Below are 26,798 nucleotides of genomic sequence, written 5' to 3'. Positions count from 1 at the left end.
TTTCATGACCTCTACCCAGACTTTGTTCTTTCAGGGACTGGATAAATTCATGGCGGATGTCTATCAATGGGCACTGTGGTAATTCAGTGGAACCCCAGGTGCAGAAGTTGTGTACCTCTTAATATCAGTAGGAGTTGTGTACCTCTTAATATCAGTAGGATAAACCCTGTTTGTGGGTGTCTCCTACATATCTGTTTGGCCATCACAGGAAATAGGGTCCTGAGCTAGATGGGCTTTGGTCTGATCCAGCAGAGCTCTTCTTACATTTTTACATTCCAGATGCTACCAAAGCATCTGGAGGTGTGTTGCAATGAAACCCGCCCTTGTGCTTTTCTTAGGATGGATGGCAAAACTGCTCCACTGAGATACTTCACATTCTTTCTTTTTGGAGTATTGACAAAACCAAAGAGTAGATTTTGGCACTTTTCAAGGTTTCGCTTGCTTCTAGACCTCTTGTGTGACGGATGAGTAGTTGAGAAAGTATTTACTCGGTTCCTCCTTTCTATGGGAGCACGAGACAGTTGCTGTTCAGGCATGGAGAGATAAGCCACCCCTTAGGTCCCATATCAAACTCCCTTAAGCCACAGATGGGAGTCCAGCCAACAGGCTCCCCTGTTATCAGAGCCAGATTGCTGTTAGCTACACACCATCCGCTGGTGATCTTGTGTCTCTGCATTTCCTTCTCCCTCTCATCAATGAGCCAATGAGCACCAAGCCCTGACAGTTAAAATCTTCTTCCCGACCTTAGATGCTGCTGTACAAAGAGCCCAGCTTAAGCCCTGGCCTAGTGTGTGATTGAGCATTTTGCATGGTCATGAATTCCAGCCCTACAGGGACAGGAAGCACAGTGCATTGTGGGTAGTAGCCCAGGCCCAGAAAGGCCTTTAAGCCTTTGTTGTATTGTATAGCCAGGGATTTCAGGAACAATCAGGCCTGTCCATCAAAGATTAAGCAGACTGGAAGTGCACTTTATACCAACAAATGGAACGAACAGCCTTTTTGGAGTGTTAATACAGCCACGTAATGAAAGGTCCAAGGACTTAGACATACAATTTAAGTGATGACAAGCACCACTGGAATGAATCATTTATTTTATAAACCTTAGCCAGTGGGAATTCCAGTGAAGGATTTGTTCATTTTCACTATTACCCTGTTTAGCGTACTCCACTTGAGAAGAAAGATTGCATAAACTTCATTTTCTTGGGTATCTGGGTTGGAGACATTTGCCTTCCCAAATTATGGTTGTTTTTTTCCCTCAGAAAGTACAGCCCTATTCTTGTTTAGTCTGCTTCTGTGACACCTTGAAAACTAACAATTTATATTAGCATAAGCTTGTCTAGAAAACAGTCATGCTGGCTGGCTGGAGCTGCCCTTTCCTCTGTTGAAATCAAAAGAGATATAACTAGTTCCACCCAGTTTACAGGCCCTAGGGCAGGGCTGGGAATCTGCAGCGCGCCTGATATTTATTGGACTCCAACTCCCATGAGCCCCTTCTAGCACAGCCAGTGGTAAGGGATGATGGGAGGTGTAGTCCAGCAACATCTGGAGGGCCACATGCTCCTCATCCTTGCTGTAAGAATGGTGATCAGGGTTGTACAGAACTGGACAATAACTATCTCAGTTGGATCTACGTAAATGGCGGAACTGTAAGAGGCATTCCTCTGTGTACAAATTAAAGAAATATGGCTTTTTGTTCAATAGCATCATCTCACAATCCCTTTGGGGGGGTTAGAGAGTACTTTTTATCTGGTTTTTTTTAATACAGATGCCACAAAATGTTCATTCCACACTTGTAGGGAATAAATCCTTCAGTGTGGGAACATTTACTTTTTGGAACTTCCTGCCCATTGATATTAAGCAGGTGCCTTTGGCTGAATTATTTTCATGCTGACTAAAAAGACTTTCTGTTTCAGCAAACCTATCCCAGCATGTAATTTTAAAATGTAATGTTGTTATTAATTACCGTATTTTTCGCCCTATAGGACGCACTTTTTCCCCTCCAAAAATGAAGGGGAAATTTGTGTGCGTCCTACGGGGCAAATGCAGGCTTTCGCTGAAGCCTGGAGAGCGAGAGGGGTCGGTGGGCACCGACCCCTCTCGCTCCCCAGGCTTCGCGGACCTCTCCGCAAGCAGCGGGAGCGCTCCCGCTGCTTGCGGAGAGTTGCCAGCATGCGAAGCCTGCGCGCGCTGAGATCAGCGCGACCAAGCTTCGCGGACCTCTCCGCAAGCAGCGGGAGCGCTCCCGCTGGGCTCCCACGGCTTGCAGAGAGCTGCCTGTTTGGGGGCTGGGGTCGGGGGAAGCTCAGGCCTCCCCAGCCCCACGCCTGGGGGGGGGAAATAATTTTTTCCCCTTTATTTCCCCCCAAAAAACTAGGTGCGCCTTATGGGACAGTGCGTCCTATAGGGCGAAAAATACGGTATTTATATGTGTGTGTATGTGTTTTAAAATTGCTTTTTTATGTATTTTTATCATTTTATGTTAATTTGTTTTTTAATGTTTGCTTTTATCGGCGGAGTGTTACTGAACATTTTAGATCTTTGTAAACTGCTTAAGGGTATTCTGTCAAGTACTTGGTATACATATTTTAGTTAAATAATAATAAAAATAATAATACTGCACTAGATCACTCCTGTAGTCCACTAAGCATAAAATAATTAAGTCCCATTGCTTTGAGCAGAACTTACATTTTTGGTCACTAGCTCCTTCTTGGGGAGAGGCCTAGTGGGCTAGAATGTGTAGATAAGCTTCTACTAAACTGGAAGAGAGTTGAATCACTTGTGTGAAGAGATGGACCTTTATTGTGGGGGTATTTCTGTAGCCCAATCTGTATTGTAGCTCAGTCTGTAATGCTGGGGGGTGGGGTGCAAAATCAATTGCAATCCTGGCTTTCCTGTTCAATGTGGGTTCCCATACCTGCTGGGGAGGTGGAGGTGAGGCAGTGTCAGCATCAGATGCACTGACAGTTTCCTTCCGTGCAAGGATCTGTGTTGAATGTTACTGGATCCAACTACCTTCCACTGCAATGGGACCATATCTCAGTGGTATCACGAACACCTCCAGTTTTGTTTATTTTAAAAATATCAGCTATTAGGCGATCTGAAAGGCCTCTGGCTGAGACAGCTTGAAGAGGTGCTACCTGTCAAAATAGACAGTACAATGCTAGGTGGGCAAACAGTTCAACCTAGAATACGGCAAATTCCTTAGGTTATGAATGCCTCAAAGGAAACATGACAATCCAAGACTAATCAAGGTTTCAGTTTCCTTCCCATTCATCCGTTCATTCATTGTTTTATCAGCTTAAGGGCAACACTGCAGTTAACTCTTGAGACAAATAATACTTTGAATGGCTTCAGAATAGTTGTACACCATGAACAGCAACCTCTGGGAAACATTTGTTATTACTTTTGTGAACATACAGAGTGAACATAAAAGCAGTAAGCAGCCATCATTAAATCTGTGCAGGACAGAGTATGTAGCCATCTAAAGACACATTGAGAAGCAAGTATAAACACTGTATTCTGGTATTCGCTCCCTATACAGTGGTACCTCAGGTTAAGTACTTAATTCATTCTGGAGGTCCGTTCTTAACCTGAAACTGTTCTTAAGCTGAGGTACCACTTTAGCTAATGGGGCCTCCTGCTGCTGCTGTGCCGCCAGAGCCCGATTTCTGTTCTCATCCTGAAGCAAAGTTCTTAACCTGAAGCACTATTTCTGGGTTAGTGGAGTCTGTAACCTGAAGCGTATGTAACCTGAAGCGTATGTAAGCTGAGGTACCACTGTACTTAATTCGTTCTGGAGGTCCGTTCTTAACCTGAAACTGTTCTTAACCTGGAGCACCACTATAGCTAATGGGGCCTCCTGCTGCTGCCATGCCGCCGGAGCCCGATTTCTGTTCTTATCCTGAAGCAAAGTTCTTAACCCGAAGCACTATTTCTGGGTTAGCAGAGTGTGTAACCTGAAGCGTATGTAACCTGAAGTGTATGTAACCCGAGGTACCACTGTAGTTGAATGGGATGCAGCGGGTACGATGTGACCTCTGAGTACCGTTTATAAATTTGACAATCAGGAACCATTCCCTATCGAATTGATTGTGTTTTGTCTTGCCTTAAAGTTTTGTTTCAGAATGATTGTAATGTAGGGTTGCCATATGTCCTCTTTTCCCTGGACACGTCTTCTTTTTCTTGGGTATGTAAAATGAGAATCGTCATAACGATCCATAGTTAAAAGTAGAGGTTGCTTTATGATCAACACCACCAGGATTAACAGACCCACTTCATAGCTCAGGGATTTCAAATGAGAGACATGGAAACAAGTCCCAAAAGGAGCATTGAATAAAATCAAAGAATAAATGCCCTATGCATGAAAAGCATAATGCTATAAAAAAAGAAATGAGGGGGGTGGAACGGGACAGGACTGGCAGTGCTTTGCTGGGTGCCATTTTTCTGTCAGCTCGCTGCCCAAACATTTTTAATTATACTTTTAAAATGCAGTCTCCAGTGAGCAATTTGGCTCAGGGAATGATAAAGTGGGTTTAGATGACCTCTCACCAGAGCTGAAGTAGATCAGGCAACTCTGAATCTATCAGACCATAAAAGGCATTGCTGGGCTCTGGAATGGAGAGTTGGCACAGTCAGTCCAAATACCAGAGAGGGAGAGAGGGAGAGATGGCAAGAGTGCTCTGTGGAGCAGGGGTTTTCAAAGGTGAGGGGGCTCCTCTGGAGAGACATGAAGAGTGCTTACCTGTTTGTGCTTTCATTAGTCATAGAAGGTCTGCCAGTCACATAAGCCTTCTGCAGACAGAGGTTTCAAAACTAACTCCACCATCCCTGACCATTGGCCTTCTCCAGGTAGAGGTGAAAATGTCCCCCTGTGCCTATTTTCTAAAAATAAAATCGTCATTTTATAGTTCAAATTGGGAAAAATAAATACAGTAAATGGACAAAAAGTACAAAAATTCGCAAAATGTTTAGGGGTATGCGTACCCCCAGAAAAAAAGCACTGATGTCCCTTATATGATACCTGGATAAGCCGCTGTTAGTTTAGACAATACTGCAATAGAAGGGCCAAGAGTCTGTATAACATAGCATCCTATGTTCATATGACACCAGGTTGCAGAAGTCTGGGTTAGACTAGCCTCCTCAAGACTATCTGCTTTTAAAGCATTCATATTAATTTACTTGCACAAAGCTTACTCTGTCTGTTCTGAGCAATAGAGGGTTGACAAAGAGCATTGATTTTGTTTCATCCTAATTTGATTCTGGGGTCTTTCAATTAATAATTCATTCACCCCACATTTTCAAAGCATTTCCTCATCATTTTCCGAACTGCAAAAAGTATTGTGTTTTGGGGGGGGCGGGGTTTAAGCACCACCAGTGGTCAAGGATGATGGGATGATTATTAGGTTTCACTTGAGATTAGACTGGGAATGGGCAAGCTTTGGCCCTCTTAATGTTGCCCGACTACAATTCCCATCATCACTGACAATTGTCTATGTTTGACTGAGGCTCATGGGAGTTGTAGTCTGAGAACATCTGTAGGGCAACAGGTTAGCCACCTTTGGATGAAGTGGTCAAAATCCAAAGAAAAAGATAGGTCAAGAACTTTGGGTGGGTGCACAAAATAAAACTCTGTTTGGGTTATAGCATTGCATGACTTTCACTGCCTTGTTTCCAGCGCTTAATAAATGGTATGCACTACAAATGCTTTTGATATGTGAATCTGTAGAAATGAGAACATTCAAATCCCCACACTCACAGCCAAACTTCATTGCTGGGAGAGCTGTCATGTCTTAAAACCCTGCAGGTAGGCAGCATTAACATCAACAAGACAAGTTTCTTGAAGACAAGATTAAATCAAATGACTGCATATGATATAAAATATAAATTCGAAGTTGGTAACCTTGTTTGCCCATCCTGCCACATTTCAGGATGGAATGTGCAACAAGTACAGTAATTTGCTGTTAATCTATCTGATCTAAATGCTGTGGACTATCTAAAATAATAATAATTGTAAAAATGGTTTCATCATTCTTCCAGGAGTGAGCTAAGGAATTTTACTCATCATCTAATTGTTGTAATGTCCTTATATGATGGTTAGATTAGTGGTAGGGAGTGGCAGGGAGCTGGCTTTCAGAGATGAAAGATTCATATGCATAAGTTTTAAGCTTTCCATTTTCTTTTCTTTTCTTTTTAAAGTGTGGTTTCAAGCAAAGCTGTTGCCACATGAGCCAGCCCCTTTTACAGCGGGTTTTATCCCCTAGAATTTCACCAAGCCCTGTGTGTTTTGACATCCATGTTAACTGTCCATGCTTCTTAAAACAAAGGGCAAATTCCTCACATATCTCTAGTTCCTTTCATTCCAAAGTGCTATGCCAGAGCTCATTTTTGCTCTCAATTAAGAGGAGGTAAGGAGCGCTTGCCAACCTCTGCTAATTTGACAATCCATGAATGAGATCTCATGTAATTGCAAGTTATCTGCATTCCTGCTGGCCTAGAGCTATCCCTCCACATCTCTGATGTTGCTTAGGGCATTTGATCCCGCCTGAGTTTGATCCTCGCGGGTGGCACGAGGACTGCAGGCTCAGGCAGTGGAGATCAGCCACAGTGAACACACTTGGCGCCTGCCCCACTCTTTCGGGGGGAGGGGTGACCCTACCCACTCATTTCTTGGGAAGGAAAAAGTGTCTGTGTAATGCTTCATCCCCATCCCCCACCGCCCACCCCAATTAAACAGCGCTGCTAGATTTGGCAGGGGTGCATGGTAGGATTTCACTCACTTGCCACTTTCCCCTGACAGTGTAAAAAGCAAAACAGGGGGCTGTTTTGTTTTGTGTCCCCCTCCCCCACTGCCTGAAGCATCAGTTTGCAAATGTTAAATTCTGCATAAGCCTGGACAGTGTTTCCAAATGGTTGGGGTGGAGGTGGGGACTGCAGCTCAGTGACAGAGCACAAGCTCCGCATAGAAAAGTTCCCAGGTTCAATCCCTCTGGCCTCTCCAGGTAGGGCTGGGAGAGATACCTGCCTGAAGTCATTTGAGGCCACTGTCAGTCTGTGGCAACGGCGTCTGACTTGGTATAGGTCAGCTTGCAATGTCCCTAAGGAATGTAATTTTGAATATATGCTTCTATTTTTATTTGTGCTCTAAAGCAAATTAATAAAATAGAATTCCCCCACACCCACCTCAGTGCTGTGTATGCGCATGCAGCCTTCCTCAACCTGTGGGTCCCCAGAGGTTGTTGAATTACAGCTCCCATCACCATTAGCTAGCAAGGCCAGAGCTCAGGGATGATGGGAGTTGTAGTCCAACAACCTCTGGGGACCCACAGGTTGAGAACCACTGCGAAGTTTATGCTTGCCCAATGAGACTCCCTTTTGCTTTCCTCTCCTCCCCCATGCAGCCCCTCACAAATCCACCAGATCTGCTTCAGAGGGCTGGGGGAACCCTCTGGAGCAGATTGGGTGGGTTTGCAAGGTACTGCAGGGGCATGGGGCAGCCAGCAAAAGGAAATCCACTCATGCAGCACTGGGTATTACTTGTCTGCCTATCTACACACACATGCTATATAATTGTGTGTATAGGTAATGTATATTACACTGTACATTGCTGAGTAATGACATTGATAGAGGGGTCATTGAGCTCATGTCCTGCTTGGTGGGCTTCCTGTAAGCACCCATTTAGCCACCATGGAAAATGGGATTCTAGCTACTGCCTGCATTTTTGCTGATGGGTGTTGTGTCCATATCACAATAAATTACAAATCTTCTGGAAGACTCTTTTTCCTGTGGGCCAGATGTCACAGCTAAGACTCAGTAGGACTACTTGTGAGTGAATTATCATGTTTGCATCTTTATGGCAAAACAGACTTGAGATATTAATTAAATATACATTTTTCCAAAAATAAATAGATAAATCTATGCACATTTAACCTGGGAGAAAGCCTTATTGAGCACAGTGAGAGTTCTACTTCTGAGTAATGGGTAGTATTGCAATGTTAACTACTACACTATTACAGCAGCTGGAAACTCTTTGTTTGGTTTTTTTTAAATAAATTTTTTATTAATTTTCCAACATATATCAAAACACAACACAACTGACAATACACAAACAAACAAACAAACATACAAACACGTATAATTTTATAACCTCTTTTTCTTAAACCTTATTTCAACGACTTCCCCATACCTCCCTTTTCTGCATCCCTGTTTTAAACTTTTCCAGCAACCCCTAATTTCAATTACTTATAATTCACTTTCTTTAATCCTTTTTCTCTTACCCAATTATTTGTCACTGCAATTCTGTTTTACATTACCCATAACATTTTAGCACTCATTAATTTTACAACAGTTCTTAAGATAAGTTTTGAATTTCTTCCAATCTTCTTCCACCGTCTCTTTTCCTTGGTCCCGGATTCTGCCAGTCATCCAGCTGGAAACTCTTTGAACTTTGTGGGGAAAGCTCTGCGAATGTCTGTACTGAAACTTATTTAGTGCAGTTATCTCAAAGATTATATTTTAATTGTTTTTTCCACAGTAAAAAAAAACACAGGGGTCACTGGAATGTATAGTAACTTCTGGTTTTGAGCTAGGCAAACACTACTGTAAACAACAGCAAAAATGAAACAAAACCCTAAAGCCCTGGGAGGTTTGTTAATTACACACAAGCCATTTTGACATGAAAAAGGAACCAAATATGACAGTGCTTCACTTTTGTTCCAGGTTGTGTTCCCAAGATGCATATTAAAATCAGATGGTGGTGTTGGTTTTTTTTAAAAGTTATTCACTTGAACTATATAAGATATACACAGAATCATTTGGTAGCACAAATACAGTGGTACCTCAGGTTACATACGCTTCAGGTTACAGACTCCCCTAACCCAGAAATAGTGGTTCAGGTTAAGAACTTTGCTTCAGGATGAGAACAGGAATCGTGCTCTGGTGGCACGGCGGCAGCAGGAGGCCCCATTAGCTAAAGTGGTGCTTCAGGTTAAGAACAGTTTCAGGTTAAGAACGGACCTCCGGAACGAATTAAGTACTTAACCCGAGGTACCACTGTATAAGATTGGTATAGGCAGTGACATTCAGCACAAAACCCATAAATGGGTATATAAATAAATGAGTCAGACCATTTGTCCATGTGCCCAATTTTGTCTACTGAGTAGACTCTACCCTGACTACCAGTGGCTCGCCAGGATTTCAGACAGGGGTCTTTCACATCCCTACCTTGAGATGCAGGGGACTGAAACCTGTACACAACCTGTACACAAACAAAGCTCTCGCTCTCTCTCTATGATATGATATGATATGATATGATATGATACTTGAGTCTACCCATCGCAACACATTTCTGCTGTTAGCTCACGCCTTGAGGATGCTTGTAAGTCGCTGGGTGACTTGCGGCAGCCCTGAACAGATGCCGGTTTGTCAACAGCCTTGTTAACTGCCCACAGAGGTGCTTAGAACTACAGCAAGTTGTCTCTCTAGTTGATTTGGGGGTCACCCCTGGTGCAGGTCAAGTAACCTCTAGTGCAGGTCAAGTAACCACCACCTCCCTCGTTCTCTTAGATTTAGGCAGGTGGCTAGGGCAACTCAGAAGGGCGCTTGCACAGTGTGCATGTGTGCAACGGTAGAGGCCTGGCTGGAAATCTTAAAGCTTGCTGCTGGTACATGGGAGACAGATTGAAGAAAAGGAAATACGAATTGGCCCCATCCCGTATTTTGACCAATCACAGCTAGGAGCGGTTAGGAGTTAGGTGGAGTCAGCTTCTGTTTTGACTTGAAATGTTCATTTTGGGCTTCTCTGAATTACATAAAGGCAAGAAACAGGCGGGGGGAGCCAACCTGCAATGGCGCCCACCTGAGACATGTCAGAACTGTGCTCTAGTGTGCTGCAGCTGAAAGAAGGACTGGCCCAAGCTATAAGGTTCCATCAGGCTGTGAGACAGATGGGACTTCCACCACCGAAGAGGGCCTCTCCACCGGCTTTGCTGGAAGGCCAGTGCTTTTGACTGCTCTTATAAAAAAGAAAATGTCCATTGTTTCTGTTCACTACAGGATCCCTGAAACATTAGTGCCTCGGCTTGCTTTTCTCCTTCTCCTTCCCTGTCTCTTTTCCTTTTGTGTGGTGTGTCTTAGGTTGTAAGTCTGATGGCAGGCTCTGTCTTGTCACTGATATTTGTAAGCTGCTTTGGGAGCCATTTTTTAGCTGAAGAACTGGATGAAAACCATTAACAAAAATTATTCATATACAATAAATTTAATATAATGTAATAATTAATATAATAATAGAGTTTGTTTTTGCTTAGGACAGTAAAATAGTTGTGATAGCGAATCCCATGGTTTGACTGTGTGCTGCGAAGCGTTTTCTTTAGCTGGTCCTACATCCCTCACCATTGAGCTTCATTGGACAGCCCTCAAGTATTGTGAGTGAAGGGGGCAGGGGGGCTCTTCCCCATCCACATTCTCCACCTCATACACTTGTGGCTGTTATTTGTCCCCAAATAACAATGCTGTAAGCATTTTTACTACTTTGCATCAGTGTTCTGCTCTTTCTCAGCCTAACCTACCTCGCAATGTTGATTTGAGAATAAACTCAGATAATCCCCCCATGGTTGCCATTTGAGCTTCTTAGAAGAAGAGCCAAATATAAATGTGGTAAACAGAAGAGTCCTCAATGGAAGCTACTCGTTACTTAGAATTATAGCCTTAGCTGTACAGTGGTACCTTGGTTCTCGAATTTAATCCATTCTGGGAGACCATTCGACTTCTGAAATGGTTCAAAAACCAAGACGGAGCTTCCAATTGGCTGCAGGAGCTTCCTGCACTCAAGCGGAAGCCACGTCGGACATTCAGCTTCCAAAAAATGTTCGCAAACCGGAATACTCACTTCAGGGTTTGCGATGTTTGGGAGACAATTTGTTTGGGAGCCAAGCCATTCGAAAACCAAGGTACCACTGTACTAGATTCAGACCGAGTCTCCCATCTACACCATACATTTAAAAGCAGTTTCATACCACTTTAAACAGCCATGGCTTCCCCCAAAGTTGTAAAGCGTAGTTATGAAGCTCCTGTTGCCCTCACAGGGTAAGATTTTCCAGACCTCCCTGGGAAGAAGCATTGATTGGAATTGTAGCTTTGAGAGGAAGAGAGGTTGTCGAACACCTCTCAGTAACCTTGACAAACTACAGTTCCCAGGATTCCTTGTGGGGGGGGATCCATGACTCCTCAAAGTGGTATGATACTGCTTTAAATGTATAGTGCAGATGGGGCCTCAGTTAAGGAAGCAAATTTTGCCATGTGCTTAGCTGACATTTTAGGGGTTCCTGATATAATAAATGTAAACAATGTGCAAATGAAAAATGCAGAAGGGCTGGCCATTTAGGTTTTGTTGTCCATGGTTTAACCAGTTTCTTTCTATTCTACTGTGGAAAATGTTGTTGCCAGCCATCTTCAAAAGGATTTAAATGAAATTCATAAGAATTAGATTATCATGGTTTAATCACATTACGAGGGAGATTAGCAACATTTCGCTGGGTCTTTGTGCCGCTGGAGCCACCCCAGGATACTGGGCTAAATCTTCAAGCAGTATTAAGATCTCTCTTGTAGTGTGCAAAGTAAAACAGAGGTTTCAGTCATTTTTTTCTCTTTCTTGGGATTAGAACACAGGACCTACACTTAATCCCTCCATTGTAGAACTCTTGAAACTAACGGTAATCAGATTTGGATACGACCTTCACAATCGTTCCTCAGTGTTGCATTATTATATACAAACGTAAGAAAGCCTCTTCAGGATGAGATCAAAGACCCATCTAGCCTAACATCCCTCAGGGTGATCTGAGTCCCCATCAGCAGTACAAAATGAAAGCAGTATCATACCACTTTAAAAAGTCATGGCTTACCCCAAAGCATCCTGAGAACAACTGCATTTTGCTAAGGGTGCTGAGAGTTTGTTAGCATGCCCTTCAGAGAGTTACAATTCCCAGAATTCCCTGGGAAAGGGGGTTGACGGTTACATTACTCTCAGAAATGCATCCTTTGGTGACTCCCACTCCTGCTCTGAATCAGAGACCTCAGAGGGAAGCATGATGGTAAGGGAAGAGGGTTTGGCAAGGTCTGAGAGGAGGGGCTGGGTGAAAGAGGGGTGGCAAGCAGAGAGTTCGGCTTCTACTAACTACACATTTTCACAACTTGCCCCCACTGCCCTCTTCTCCCTCTTTAGTAAATCTCTTTCTCTTTCTTTCTTTCTTTCTCTCTCTCCTTCTCTGTCTCTATATGGTTATTTTCATTAATAATACATAAAGAAGCAAAAAAAAGTCATATCAGAAACAACATCATCAAAAACAAAAATAATTTTGAGCTTACTGGTATCTATTGTTGCAAAAAACAGAGGGAGAGTTAGGGCTCATCCACACTTCCCCTAGTCAGCAGTAAACAGCAGGTAATTCAGCAGGCAATTCAGCAGTAAACAGCAGTAAACCGGGGGCAGGGGGGCAGGGCAAATGAAAAACATCATATACCCATGCCTAGAAAGCACTGAACAAGCAGAAGTGTGGATGAGCTCTGAGAGAAAGGGTTTTGCAGAAATTTATAGGCAATAAATTTATTAAGGTGCAAGCTTTTTCTTTGGCCCTTCATCATACGTGTTAAGTGTGCAAGTGTGCATTAATTAGCTTGTGTCACCAGTAGGGTTGTCCTGCTAATTGGTCACTGTAACTATTTTGCTTTCATGTAAGCATCACCATCAAAGCTTTTTTGTGCGTGTGCATTTCATTATCCTGTAAATCCTGGTCTCTCATCCATGCATGTATACTGCATATGCTTGCCAATCCAGAATTACACATGATGCATCTGATGAAGTGGACTATGGTCCACAAAAGCTTATGACATAATGAATTCATTAATCTTTAAAGTGCTACAAAAGTCTTGGTTGGTTTATTAACAAGAGCTGAGGGCTCTTCTGCTTATACAGAACCAAAGTTATCAAACTTATTCAAAATAAAGGAAAAGAAGCATTTCACTCTATTACTCTAATCCAGTTTAAAACATTTCCAGTCTCCTTAGAAATTATTAACACTCTGCGCTCCTTATCATAACCACATAACTCCTGTGAGTTTATGAAGTACAGCTGGACCCCACACTTCAATATACCATTCTCTTAGCCTTGGAATTTCCAGGATTTAGTATGCACACTCCGGGCAGAATGTTCTTTGAGTGACGTGTTGCAAAGGGGCAAGATCCTCTGCTGTGATCCACAGAAGACAAGGCACATCAGTCTTCTAGCTGGGCAGCACTACATACATTTCATGCTGAAAAATCAGAGGTAACTTGTGTTTAGGTATGTGTTTCAGATCCAGTTGTATCAGTTGCAGTCCAGTTGCTTGGTAATTGAAAGCTGCAACTGATAAAAGCTGCAGAAGTTAGAATAGCAGAATCATAGAATTGTTGAATTAGAAAGGATACCAAGGGTCATCCATTCCAACCCTGTGCAATGTAGGAGTCTCAACTTAATCATGTAACAACTCCCATCATCATCCCTGCCCATTGACAAGGACTAGGCCCAATATTCCAGCCACTACACCACAATGACTTTTTGTGTTCTTGGGGCTGAGAGCCATCTCTGTGTTCTCCCTTGTTCTGAAATGATCTTCTAGGGTGTGGGACAGGACCTTTTTGATTGTGACACCTACACTTTGGAATAGCTTACCTAAGGTAACTTTCCTTGTTAGCTCTTCAGCATTTTAGCAGACAGATGAAACCCTTTTTGTTGTAATAAGTGCTTTTTATATAATCTGCATTTCTTTTAGTAGGGCGACTTCCTGCTCTTCGGGGTTTAATGTGTAGGGTTTTGTCTCTGAACTGTTCTCTGGCATTATTTAAAATTGTATTTTTTGCATTTAAATTGCTCCAACACTTGAGGTTTATAGGGAAAATGCAATTCAGGGATTAGCTTTTTAACAACAACAACAACAACAACAACAACAACAACAACAACATGATAATTGTTTTTTTTAAAATTTGTTATGCAGTTTAAAAAACCACACATAACATGAACTAACTTTGGCACCATCTGGCCTTTCCATAATTTCCACCCCCCCCCCCCCCCGCCGTTAAGACAACTCGTGTGGCCTGCCATTTCCACAAACCAAAGTAGCAAGGCCTTTCATGTCTACTTTGGAAACAACTTTGAGTACATCCTGCATTATTCATATAGCTGTTGTTTCTTCCCCAGCTGTTAAAGGACTTTGAGTACTGGTCAAGCTTACCACAATTTTCACATACACAAATACACATACATATTTGCAAACAATAGCAAGTGAGTTACACAAATGTGACCTCCTTGTGAAATGGAACGTTAGTCATGTTTTTTAAAAAAAGGTTTGTTTCAGCTAGTTACTTTTGCTTTGGGGGCGGGGAGAGAAGAAGCCCAGGGGCCCAAATCTGGAATGTGCTCCTGATATGGATCGGGGGCCTACACCAACTTCCTGCTAAAAATCCACCCCAATATTTTTTTTTTTACCCCAGAGGTGCTGTTTTCAGTAAACAGCATCTTTGTGACCAAAGAAAAGTCAAGCAAGATTTTTCTGGCAGGAATCCTTTGGGTGCAGATGAACAAGCAGGTTGCAATGGTGTAAAAGCATAATTGGTCCCCCTGACAGCTTGTGGGCCCTCAGGAGATGCCCATTCTTGCTGACACTTGATGCTGCCCCTTAACTATCTTTGTTTAACTTATACCCATTAGATCTTATCCTTCCCTCAAGAGCAGCAGCAGGGACCATGCCTTTGTCCTTTTCTGCATGTCAGCCCTTCAGATAGCTGAAGAGTGCTTCATGTTGACACTTGCACCCCATCATCTCTTCTCAAGGCTAAACAGATCCACTTCTGTTAACCATATCTCTTATCATCTCTGCTTCCCTTCTCTGGTACCCAGAACTGAACATTGCACTCCAGATGAGTTGTACTCCTCCTTCAGTCATTTCCTGTTGGATGCTTTTAGGGGGTGCTTTTTGGCAAGGCAGGTGCTTGTTTGCAAACTCTTAAGATGGATTTCCTCCCCTTCCTCCTAGGGTCAACCAGGACCAATTGGGAACCAAGGACGGATGGGTGTTCCAGGGTTTCCTGGGCCAGAAGGCTTGAGGGGGCCAAAGGGAGAGAGAGGGAGCACAGGTGCCCCAGGTACAGCTGGACTGAAGGGAGATAAGGTAAGTTTATCCATTCCTCTGAGCTTTCTGAATCCTTAAAGACATCCCTGTTTTTACTCACTTACTGCTGGAATGGCAAAGTGCTGTCTTGTTCATGCCCTGTAGAAGTATGGGGTACACATAGAGCAATATCAAAATCACTGAAGATCACAATTACCTAGCACATAATACAAATTTGGCTATTTCATATGGCTTCATTATGAATTGGGTACCATAATCCCAAAAAAGTTCTTTTTGGCTTAGATTAAAACTTGAGCCATGAACACCTGTTCCTGTCATCACCACCATTTAGTGCTTTATATCCTGCAGTGGTTTAGTGTCAGGGACCCTGGCAAATGTAATTACTAAAGATCCAGGTATCCTTGGGAAATCACATTTCCCAGAGCCCACAACACATGGGACAATGTCACTGCAGCATATTGGAAACTAGTGAGAGGGAGATTTTGCAGAAAGGCCTCCAGGAGGCAAGACAACTTTTCTACTGCTGCTTCTAGAAGGAACATGTGGTGAAAGGGTACTGAAGTTCATGGGTTTTAGGAGGTAGGCATTGTCTTTGGACTCCCAGTGATGTTATTGGGAGTGTTCCAGGTCCAAATTTTGAAACAGAATATGTTTATTAGGCCTGTGCAGGTTTGTATATATGTGGCGGAGCCAGCTAATTCTAGTTTTACCTCCATCTTCCTTACTGCTGAATTTGACAAAGGCAGCAAAGGAGGACATTGACAGGCAGTGATACTCCCTAGGCTGGTTGTAAGTTAGCTGGATGAGGGCAGAGTGTAGTTGGTGGGGCAATGGTCCATTTGCCCTGAATACCAGCCTCCACTGTTTAAAAAAAGAAGAAGAGCAGAAGATATTCAGAGATCATTCTGCAAAATGACGCCCCACCCCCTCGGGAGGTGATGGAAAAGAAAGTTCTCAGGGGGGTAGACCTCTTCCGAGAAATTTTGGCTCAGTTCTAGCCAAGTAACTATTCCCCAGCCTCCCATTTGCTTATGGAAATACTTTTAAAATATGGCCAAGAGAGCAATTTGGCAAACAGCTCCGTGGAGTAATATCATTTAATCAGAAAGAATGGAGGGCAAGGCACAGAAGCCAAGAAGAGGCAAAGCTCACAAACTGGTGCTTGAAGGAGAATTTAATTGGCCGCTCACTGTGTTTGGACAAAGTGTGCTGGTTCTAATCCTTTGTATACCAAAACTCTGAAATGGCACCTTTTGATTCAAGAGAATCTACCCGAAGAAAGACATTTTGTTGAAATGTGTTAGGCAGAGTATTTGTACCAATAAATTCTCCTTCAGCCATCAGTCTGAAGTTTCTATTTTTGAATTCCTTCTTTCACTACAGCCGGGCTAGGGAACCTTTTGCAGTATATCGGCTTCATAAGGAACCTCTCAGGAAGCACATCACAGTGGGTCTTGCCCGGCCAGATCAAGGTGGCTGGGGACCCTGGTGCGGTTTCCCAAATAGAGTCCCCCCCACACACACAAAAAGGGATGCACCAGAAAATACTTTTTGAGATGTCTTAAATTGACTGTAAGGGACGCAGGTCACGCTGTGGGTTAAACCACAGAGCCTAGGACTTACCGATCAGAAGGTTGGCGGTTCAAATCCCCGCGACAGGGTGAGCTCCCAATTGCTCGGTCCCTGCTCCTGCCAACCTAGCAGTTCGAAAGCACGTCAAAGTGCAAGTAGATCAATAGGTACCGCTCCGGCGGGAAGGTAAACGGCGTTTCCGTGCACTGCTCTGGTTCGCCAGAAGCAGCTTAGTCATGCTGGCCACATGACCCGGAAGCTGTACGCCGGCTCCCTCGGCCAATAAAGCGAGATGAACTCCGCAACCCCAGAGTCGGCCATGACTGGACCTAATGGTCAGGGGTCCCTTTACCTTTACCTTAAATTGACTGTAATCATTAAGCTTTCATTTACTACAAAAAATATTCAGAGCATTTCATGTCTCTTGGCCAAACACAAACAATTTAGGTGGTGTTAGTAAACAACAACACCACTGAAAATACTCAGAGCATATGCAGTTTTGTATTTTAAACTCACGATTCATCATTTTCACTCACTTCTTAGCTTAAGAAAGAATATTGAAAAGCTGGAATGTGTTCAGAGGAGGGCAACCAAGATGATCAGGGTTCTTTCTAGTTTAAAAGAGTTTTGCTTTTTGTTTTTTGCAAAAGGAGGTAGGTCCTAAAATATACATTTCAGGTGTTTAAGAAAAGGGTAAATAGACAAATAGATCAGTTGATCACCTGTGACTAGTCCATCTTTATTCTAAACTACCATAAATTGCTAACAGAGTTCAGATCTATGGATCAGATGAAACATCAACTGCCTCTTTTTAATCCTTTCAGGGCCCAATGGGAGTCCCCGGATTTCCAGGAGTATCCGGAGTTCCTGTAAGTCTCTCTGTGTTTAAAAAAATTAAGTATAAAGTTTTTAAATAATGCTGCTGTTTGTATTGTTTTGCTTTTCCCATGCCCCCAGAAAATGCATAGTCATTTATCTGAGCTAAAAAGCAGGCTGCATCTCATCATATTTCCCGTAAACTGTGTATAGGCAAGTCACTGTTGTATAATTCAGGTAAGTAATATAATAAGCACACAGGATTAATAAATGCAATCATTACTGTTAAACATCAATAAACCATAAGCCGAACGAATCTGCCTCCCAGTTCCACCTTTCTTATATTTCACATGGAGAAACTGGCTAGTACCAATTTACTTTTTTTTGTTAATGCCGTGAACACGGACAGTTCCCAATGCTTGAAAAAATGTGGTACGGTTTCCAGTGCAGTCCCATTCCAATCTGTGTGAGGACTGGATGTGATTGCTGCAGAACACTTATGGGTTCCTTTAAGGGAACTGGAAAGCCTTTGCACAGTGGGAGTCCTTGCAGGAGGGAAAGGGCCACCAAAGGTCGTGTAGGAAATGTTGACCGCCAGGTAAGTTTCTGTCTTTCCGTGTTGATGCAGCTGGGCCGATGAAATCTCTTGGCAGCAGCCGCTGCAGCCGCCTGTGTTTATGAACTGTTAACCACAGATGTACGGGAGAAGCAGCCCTCTAAAAATCCCCCACCCTGCAGCATGTGTTTAGTTTTTCCCATGGAACAAGGTTCAGTAGTTTGGAAAGCGAGATGCAAGGTTTATACCATTTCAGCTGAATATACAAGGCTTGCTAAATGGAAACAACACAGTGAAATAGTGCATGGAATGGCTTCTATCAGTTCTGTTTAAAAGTGTTTGGGGGCAGGGGAGGAACCTCAGGCTATTTTAAAGGCAAGATCTGGAACTCACCAGAGGGCCCCCCTCCAGCTCTCATAATATACAGAGCTGCTTATTAAAGTGGGCTAGCGTTCATCCTTGAGTGAATCTATTCCCCCCCCCTTTTTCAATGTTTATTCAGTTCCTCTGGAAAAGTTTAGAAGGCAGGCCATTCCCAGGCACTGTGTTAGAAAAAGGTGTCACTGTGTCATCCGTAACACCCTCTATTGTAATCTCTTTAATCTGAATTGATAGAGCAGGAACATTTGGTATAGTGGTTTGTATCTAATGTAGCGCTGAGGGCACCACACTTGCTTTTGCCCTACAGCTTTGATGTTAGTCTTAAACTTTTATCCTTGTAAGTTTTTTTATATGTATAATAATAAGTCACATTATTTTTGTAAGCATACATTTAACAGCAGCAGCAAGAGGGAAGAGACCATGCCATTTCAGGGAGGGAATCCACTTTTGAACACAACAGTGCTTTAAAATTTTTTTATCATTTCTCAACTGCATTAGTCTGTGATTTTCTTCACCTGCCAGCATTGTATAGTCCATTCTACCATCTCATTCTGCTACTCTGCAGCTATTTAGTGCCCACATGAGCAGACTTAATGCAAAGCATTAATTGACCTATAGCAATGACAGGTACAATTTGAGCTCATCATCTCTGTAAGCTCCATCTCAAATCAAGAAAGCTACTCCAGGCTGTTTATAACATTGTAGAAGCTGTAGATAATGTAGCCCACAAATAGTCTGTAGTATTATCTAGTTATCTACTTGTGGGTAGGAGCTGCTGGCCTTTATTTGCAAACACATATAATTATCATTTCCACTGAATGAGCTTGTCCCTAGAGATATCTGCAGCCTTCTGGCTGTAAATCTAAATACATAAAGATATGTATAAAGAATTGCACGTGTTTGCTTTGAATAGTCACAGTTCAATGTTTATATTTTATTACTGTATGGTGTGTTGACACAAGATACTTTACTCCTAAACCGCATACGAGAGATTACAATAGCAGACTCTCCTGCTTTTAAAGGGAGTAGCTTTTGAACAGAGAGGAAGCTGGGCAAGGGATGTACCAAGAACTGCAAATCAGGAGTTTCCACCAGTGTGGGCTAATTTTCCCAATAATCCTTTAGCGGGACCTTTGCCAACTCCTAATTTCATTTTATTTTATTGTTGTTGCTGCCAGCACAGTTTGAACTGCTGCAGTTTATACATTAAATGCATTAGCCAGACAATACCTTCTGGAGAGTGTGAAACAAAGAAAATATCTTTTAAAACCACACAGCTACTTGGGGGGCATTTCACACACAGCCCCGCCATACATCTCTGCGATGATTGAGATTGGGGGAAAGCTCCTCCCAGTTTGAAAAGCAGCCCACCCACAAATCAGCACTGTATAGTTGGAACAGGCTTATTTGTATACAAGGTTGTATCTCAAATAGCACCATGTTAAAGTCACCTAGTAGTGTGCTTGTTCTGCCAGCAGAACCTTGTTCTGCAAGATCTAAGCAGGTTGCCAGTAACTTTCTATTGTTTTATTTATTTATTTCCTAAAATTTATATGCTGCTTAGGGACGCGGGTGGCGCTGTGGGTTAAACCACAGAGCCTAGGACTTGCCGATCAGATGGTCGGCGGTTCGAATCCCTGCGACGGGGTGAGCTCCCGTTGCTCGGTCCCTGCTCCTGCCAACCTAGCAGTTTGAAAGCACGTCAAAGTGCAAGTAGATAAATAGGTACCGCTCTGGCGGGAAGGTAAACGGCGTTTCCATGCGCAGCTCTGGTTTGCCAGAAGCGGCTTAGTCATGCTGGCCACATGAACCGGAAGCTGTACGCCGGCTCCCTCCGCCAATAAAGCGAGATGAGCGCCGCAACCCCAGAGCCGGCCACGACTGGACCTAATGGTCAGCGGTCCCTTTACCTTTTTATATGCTGCTTGATTGTCCGGGGGCGGGGAGGGGGTGGACGTCTGAAAGTGGTTTACAAAGAAACAATGAAATTATCAACAAAAACAGTTGAAATCAGCTTAAATAGTTCAAACAGTTTAGAACGTTCAAAGATAAACTAGAAACAGGTTAGAACTTGTCCACGTTCGACATATCCAGGGATACTTACCTGAACAGAAATGTTTTTCACAGGTTCTGAAAAGAGTTCAGTGAAGGTGCCTGGCTGGTGTCAGTAAGCAGGGAGTTCCACAGTGAAATATCTATTTCTTGCAGAAGCATTGGAATCTTTTGTTGTGCAATGTTAGAACTCACCTTCACACTGGCAGAGAACATTGACTATATCCTCTATTAGATCCCCTCCTCTGACAGTGGGCTCCCTTGGGTTTACCTGGCAGTAGTAGGCAGCAACAGCACTCTAGGTACATTTGTGGGAGTTGGAGTCCGACAACATCTTTAGGACCACAGGCTCCCCACCACTGCTTTGCAAAATCAGCCTATCTCTGATGTGACCAACATTGTGCCCACTAGTGGTTCTTGGACTCCCATCAGCCTTGGCCAGCCCCAGGGCTGATGGGAGTTGTAGTCCAAAAACATCTAGAGGGTTGGCTACCTCTGGGATGTGGTATACTTTATTTATCAGTGATGTCTGTCAGACAATGCAAAAACCTTGAATAAGCTCTGCCTCTCAGTTCTTGAGAGTTTGATATGGTGGTTTTGGTTCATACAATACTGAGAGTGTAACCCAGATTAAGTAGGACCCTTCAGAATTACGTGCCCTTTACAGTGAGGATCCAGAGGTGCTCATTTTCTTAAAGCTGCAGCTGCTGCCATCTAGCGTCACAATTCTCTTCAGAGCAATAATAGCCCTTAGGAAAGAGCACAGAGATAAACCCATCAGTCCTTCTTTTCCATGTTCGAATGTTGTCTTAGGGTGTCCCCAGACTGGCAGAATTTTGCAGGAGGGATTAAAGGAGCATGCAGAGATATTTAGGTGCATGCAATTAAAAGTGGATTAAAATGCTCTGTCAACCAAGCGCAACAAATCCACTTTTAAAAAGGAGTGGAGTACAGCAGACTTGCAACTTGCACACATTTAACTTGCACAACCACAGCTTTACATGCTTGGTGATAGGCCAGCAGACACAGAACAAATTAAACACACACGGAGTGGAAAGAGCTTTTCAAGCTCTTCACCTTGCTTACCAAGCTCTGGGAAGGTCCCGTAAGGGCTTTAGAGGCCTCTGCAAAATCTCCTGGGGCCATCTGAGATCTGCCAAAGGTTTCCAGAGCCCGAGCAAGACCTTCCCAGAGCCCAATAAGTCAGGAAGAGAGCTTAAAAAGCTCTTTCCACACTGGGCTTTCCTGCCACAGAAAGAGCTTTTATGTTCCTCACCTTGCATGAGGCATGCCTACTTTGAAAAGTTATGGATGGTCACATGAGGGAAGCTCCGGGGTTGTTTTGACTGTACATGATTTTGGCTTTACATGCTTACCCTTCCCAATCTAATCTCAAGTGAAGCTTAATAATTTCACAAAATGTACATTTTCTATAAAAAACCAAAACAGGTGATTGGATATCCTCACATATTCTATCTTGCACCTTAAAGTGGGCACCTGAGGAGGAGACTTTTCAGTTTTCAGTGGCACTGGAACTGTGAGTCAAATGCAACCTGCCTCTGAATCTGGAGGCTTCATATCATATTTGGAAACTTAAGCTAGTGCAGAATTCAGCGGCCATGTTGCTCACTGAGGCAAGATGGTTTGAGCATATTACACCAGTCCTGGTCTAACTGCACTGGCTGCTGATTAGTTTCCAGGACCAATTCAAAGTGCTGGTTTTGACCTATAAAGCCTTAAGTGGCTCAGGACCACAATACCTCAAGAACCGCCTCTCCCCATATAAACTGACCCAGACTCTGCATTCATCATCTGAGACCCTTCTTCATGTGCCTCCTCCTTGTGAGGTTGGGAGTGTGGGGAACTACTAAAAACCATCCTCCATGATCGACTTGAGACATGCAGAATGAGGCAGCCCTTAAAGCATCCAGAGGTTGGGGAGTTCTGATGATGTATAAATAATAATTACCCATCCTGAGAGCTTTTGTGTTCATTTCTATGTAGACTGCAGATCTGCAAGTGTGTTCCTTTGCTTTCTCCAGTGCGCTTGCTATTGCAAATGCACGATAAAGAACACAGTAAGTGTATCACCACTGGGTTCTGAGTTAGCGCACGTAGGTCATTATTGTTCAGCTATGTTTTTGTTAACCATTTTATTTTTGTCTATTTGGCTAAATCAATTTTTTTTTCATTAGTTTTGATAAACTGATTCCTCTTACAGCAACTGTTTACATCATTGTACATTTTTTTAAAGTCCAAAGATGTTTGCAAAATGCTAATCTTAATGCACTATTTTCCTTTTCTCTCTTTGCACAGGGACATCCTGGTCAGCCAGGACACAGAGGCTTGCCTGGCCTGGATGGCTGTAATGGCACTATTGGGAGTCCTGGGGTTCCAGGGCCAGATGGATTTCCTGGTGTGCAAGGTCCCCCGGTAATTCGTTGTACTGCCTTATGTTAGGTAGGGCTGCCATATGTCTAAAATTTCCCGGACATAGCCGGGATTCAGCTGTCGGAAACAGCACCCTGGCGGAAATAGCTTTAATGCACACAGGTGGAAATCCAGACATATGGCAGCCCATGTCAGAAGTGTAGATTTTGGTGTACAGTGGGTCAGGTTGCGAACGTGATCCGTGCAGGATGCACATTCGCAACCCGCAGCATCTGCAACCCACAGCAGCGCATTTGCACACACGCGGGTTGCAATTTGGCTCTTCTGTGCATGCGTGACCGCTGAAACCCGGAAGTAACCCATTCCGGTACTTCCGGGTTTTGGCGGTCCGCAACCCGAAAAAACGCAACCAGAAGTGTCTGTAACCCGAGATATAACTGTATTTCCTTTTCACTCTTTGAAATATGGCAACCCTATGTTTGGAGAGTTGGGAAGGCATTCTGTCCAAAACTATGGAAAGCCACTGTCATTTGGAATAGGCAGTCATGGGTTACAGGGAGTGGTGTGGTATAAGGTAGTTTTGCAGATAAGTCGGGGGGGGGGGACCTTTTTGAGCCTGAAAGCCGCTTGCCCCTGCTGGCAACCTTTCTGAAGGTGGGTGAAGTCAGATGCAAATGTGGGAAAAGTGATGGATATAACTGCTACCTTCCTAGCATGGAGTGCATCCCATCCCATGTATAGTTCAGAGGTTTCTATACACACACATACACCCCCACACACCCCCACACATACCACACACAAACCTTGCTCATCTCTCCAGCTCTTCCCAGGCAAACAAGAGGCACTGTCCCAGTCCAAGAACATATTCAGACCTGGCAAAAGCACTCAAGGAGGTTGTGGCCTTGGGAGAGTTCTGGGAAGTACAAGGTGAACAATTGGGTCCTGCTTATATCCATTTGCTTTTTGGCACTGGTTTCAGGAACGTTCATGTTTTTGCTTTCTACCCCTGCCCCTTGTTTTTTTTAAGAGAAACAAACATGCTTGACTGGTTGGATTTTTTGTTTTTATGTGTCTATATAGGGTGACCCTGGACCAAAGGGGCCAAAAGGCGAGCCTTCTTTTGCCCAGGGAGTTTTTAAGGGAATGAAGGTAAGATATGTTCAAACAAGGGAGAAATGGAAGCATGCATAATACTTTCTCCAGCCTTCTCAAACCTGACACCCTCCAGATATTTTGCACTATGACTGCGCTGACTGGGGCTGATGGGAGCTGTAGTTCAAAGCATCCAAAAGGCACCAGGGACTCAGCTATACAGCTGCAAATACAATGTTTTAAGTGTGTTGTAAAGTGTATTATACAAATGTGACACGAGATGGTGATGGTGAGCCATGAGAAATTTAATATATTTTTTCAAACCTTTTTTTTTTTTAAAAAAAATTCACAATGTTTTTTTATATGTGTCTAGATTCCACCCAGGCTGAGGAAAGCTGGTCCAAGACATTTCATTTTGTTGCTTGTGTTATGGTTAGGGGGGGCATTTTCTGCAAGTGACTGCAATCAACTGTTTACAATTTTCATACCTGTTTGTATCGCTCATGCATACAGGGCATAAATGAATAGAAATGTATATTTTATTTTTGACGTTTAAAAATAATTTTGCCTCTATCTGAGGCTTAATCGTGGATTTTTATTTCTGAATGTTTATCTGAGCCAGTAAGGTAGATGTTTCACTCAGTAATGTTGCATCTTAGCATGTAGGTAATAGTTAACCAGTAGTTGTGATAATGGTAGTAAGAGTAGTAGTATCATCATCATCATCTGCATTAAAGCATTTGTTTGAATATTTAATTTCGGCTTCATCAAAGGCTATTGTTGTTGTTTAGGGAGAAAGAGGTCGTTCCGGATTGGATGGTGCAGTTGTAAGTTTGTTTTCCATACACTCTCATTTCTGACAAAAGCTTTGCATCTTGTCAAGCAGCTCCTTAAGAGAACCAAAATGCATCTTTGTGTTATTTATGTTTGCTGTCCTGGGATTGTGCTGTTTATTTGAAATGCTGAATACAGATATCATCATCCCAAAGACCGTGAGCATTTCTGGATGGTATGGGATCAATTCTCATACTATGTCAGCTTTTATAGCTGCGCACCAAGTTCTAGTTGCTCATACCACATGTGGAGTACTGCCTATGTTAAGGCTGATGGCATGTGCTGAACTCCGCTTGCACTAATTTTTAGTGCACTGTTATGATCCTTAGTTTTCTTCTTGGGACCACCCATGAAAGAGCATGATAGAGATTCAAGCTCACCAAATTCTGCTCACGCCATTGATCTGCAAATAACTGCTGCACTGTATGACAACGGCAGGTGGATCTGGTGTACACAATGGACTAGTACACACAGAACAATTTCAGCTTAATGAACCATGGTTCTTAATTGAGGACAAGTGTCATGCCCACTTGCTCCCTCCTTTCCTCACACATTGGTTTTGATGCTCCAGTTGTGGTTTCGTGTTCCATCCGTTACAGAATCAAATCCCGGTTTCGCATTCTAGTTCGTAAACTGAGATTAAGCCACAGTTTCTCAGTTCACATGTAATGTGAAACTATTGTTTCCACTATCCACAGTAGAAGCAGCCCAAGAGATGCACAAGGGAAGGGAGGAGTAACAGCAAACTGTTACTATTTCTGTTCTCACAATTTTAAAGATGAGATCATTATTTCTGAACCAGCAAAGCAGCTACCATAACAAATAAGTAGGAATAACCATTCCCTAAAATGGGAAGGATTATTCTCCATTAATTTGCCTGCATATGATTTTTTGTGCACAAGGGAATAATACATGCATATATGGCCCGTTATTCTCTACCCAAAAAGCCTATGATATTGCAAGTTATATTCCCTAATGTTTCTTTTTCCAGGGACCTAAAGGTTTCCCTGGCCCTACTGGTCCTATTGGCCCAGGTGGGCTACCTGGCTTTCCGGTAAGTCGCTCTTTCTGTTTGCCCTCCTTGCCATTAATTATAATGTTTCCTGCTATAGTCATTTTGCTATATTCATTTTTTTTTTGTCAGTTGTGCAGAGCTATATTTTTGCTACTAATGTTGGTAGCTTAAATTTTTAGGTGTTATTTTTATAGCAGTCCATAATGTTAAAATAGTTTCTTTGAGAAAACACACAAGTGCAGTTAATGAATGACTGATCGTGGAAATGAAGCCCCTCCCTCCTTTCCCCAGAGACAATGCAGCAATTCATCATTGAGGCCGAGATCCTAAGTGCACTTAACTAGAGTTTAGTTGTATTGCTGCTCTTTGAACCTGTGAATGGTTTATATTTTCTATGGAGCAGAGTAACCAAAGTGATGCCCTCCAGATGTTGTTGGACTCAGCTGTGCTTCAGTGGTTCTGCTCCTATCTCCAGGGCTGCTTTGGTGCCATGGAAGTTGCCCTGTGGTCATCCCAGAGGGCTCCGTCTCTTCCCCTAGGCTAAAATCTGTATGGCGTTACTGGGAGCTGTCATGAGGAGACTTGGAACAAAGTGTCATCAATATGCAGATTACACCCATCTCTGTTTCTCTGGTCCACCTGAATTGGGAAAGGTGGTTGAGGTGTTAGACTGCTGCATGGAGGTGGGGATGGGCTGAGTTTGAGCCCAGTAAACTGAAGCTGAATCATGAAAAAACAGAAGTATTAATGTGTCCCAGGTCCTCACTTTGCAGAGGTGATGAAACAGCCTATTCTGGACAGGGTTGCACTCCTATGGATGCAGCAGCTCTGCAGTTTGCGGTCGCTACTGGATTGAACACTGTCACTGAGCTCTAGGAATACCTTTTTCCAGTTATGACTGGTTCACCATCCTTATTGGGGAGGAGATGCTTTG

At 43.2% G+C, this 26,798-nt stretch overlaps 1 protein-coding gene across 5 annotated transcripts in view; it reads left to right on the top strand.

Moving 5' to 3' along the window:
- COL4A6 (collagen type IV alpha 6 chain) overlaps window positions 1–26,798 on the top strand; it is a 193,751-nt gene that overhangs the window by 94,862 nt on the left and 72,091 nt on the right. For all 5 annotated transcript variants that reach the window (XM_083595796.1, XM_083595793.1, XM_083595795.1 and 2 more), the window contains exons 5-10: window positions 15,060–15,194; window positions 17,552–17,596; window positions 22,849–22,965; window positions 24,004–24,072; window positions 24,807–24,842; window positions 25,841–25,903. In XM_083595796.1, coding sequence (XP_083451922.1) covers window positions 15,060–15,194; window positions 17,552–17,596; window positions 22,849–22,965; window positions 24,004–24,072; window positions 24,807–24,842; window positions 25,841–25,903 — 465 coding nt within the window. The remainder of the gene's footprint in view (window positions 1–15,059; window positions 15,195–17,551; window positions 17,597–22,848; window positions 22,966–24,003; window positions 24,073–24,806; window positions 24,843–25,840; window positions 25,904–26,798) is intronic.

The sequence above is a fragment of the Podarcis filfolensis genome (assembly GCF_964270895.1).
Source record: "Podarcis filfolensis genome assembly, chromosome: Z".
Classification (NCBI taxonomy): Eukaryota; Metazoa; Chordata; class Lepidosauria; order Squamata; family Lacertidae; genus Podarcis; species Podarcis filfolensis.
This window is presented reverse-complemented; position numbering and strand designations above follow the sequence as displayed.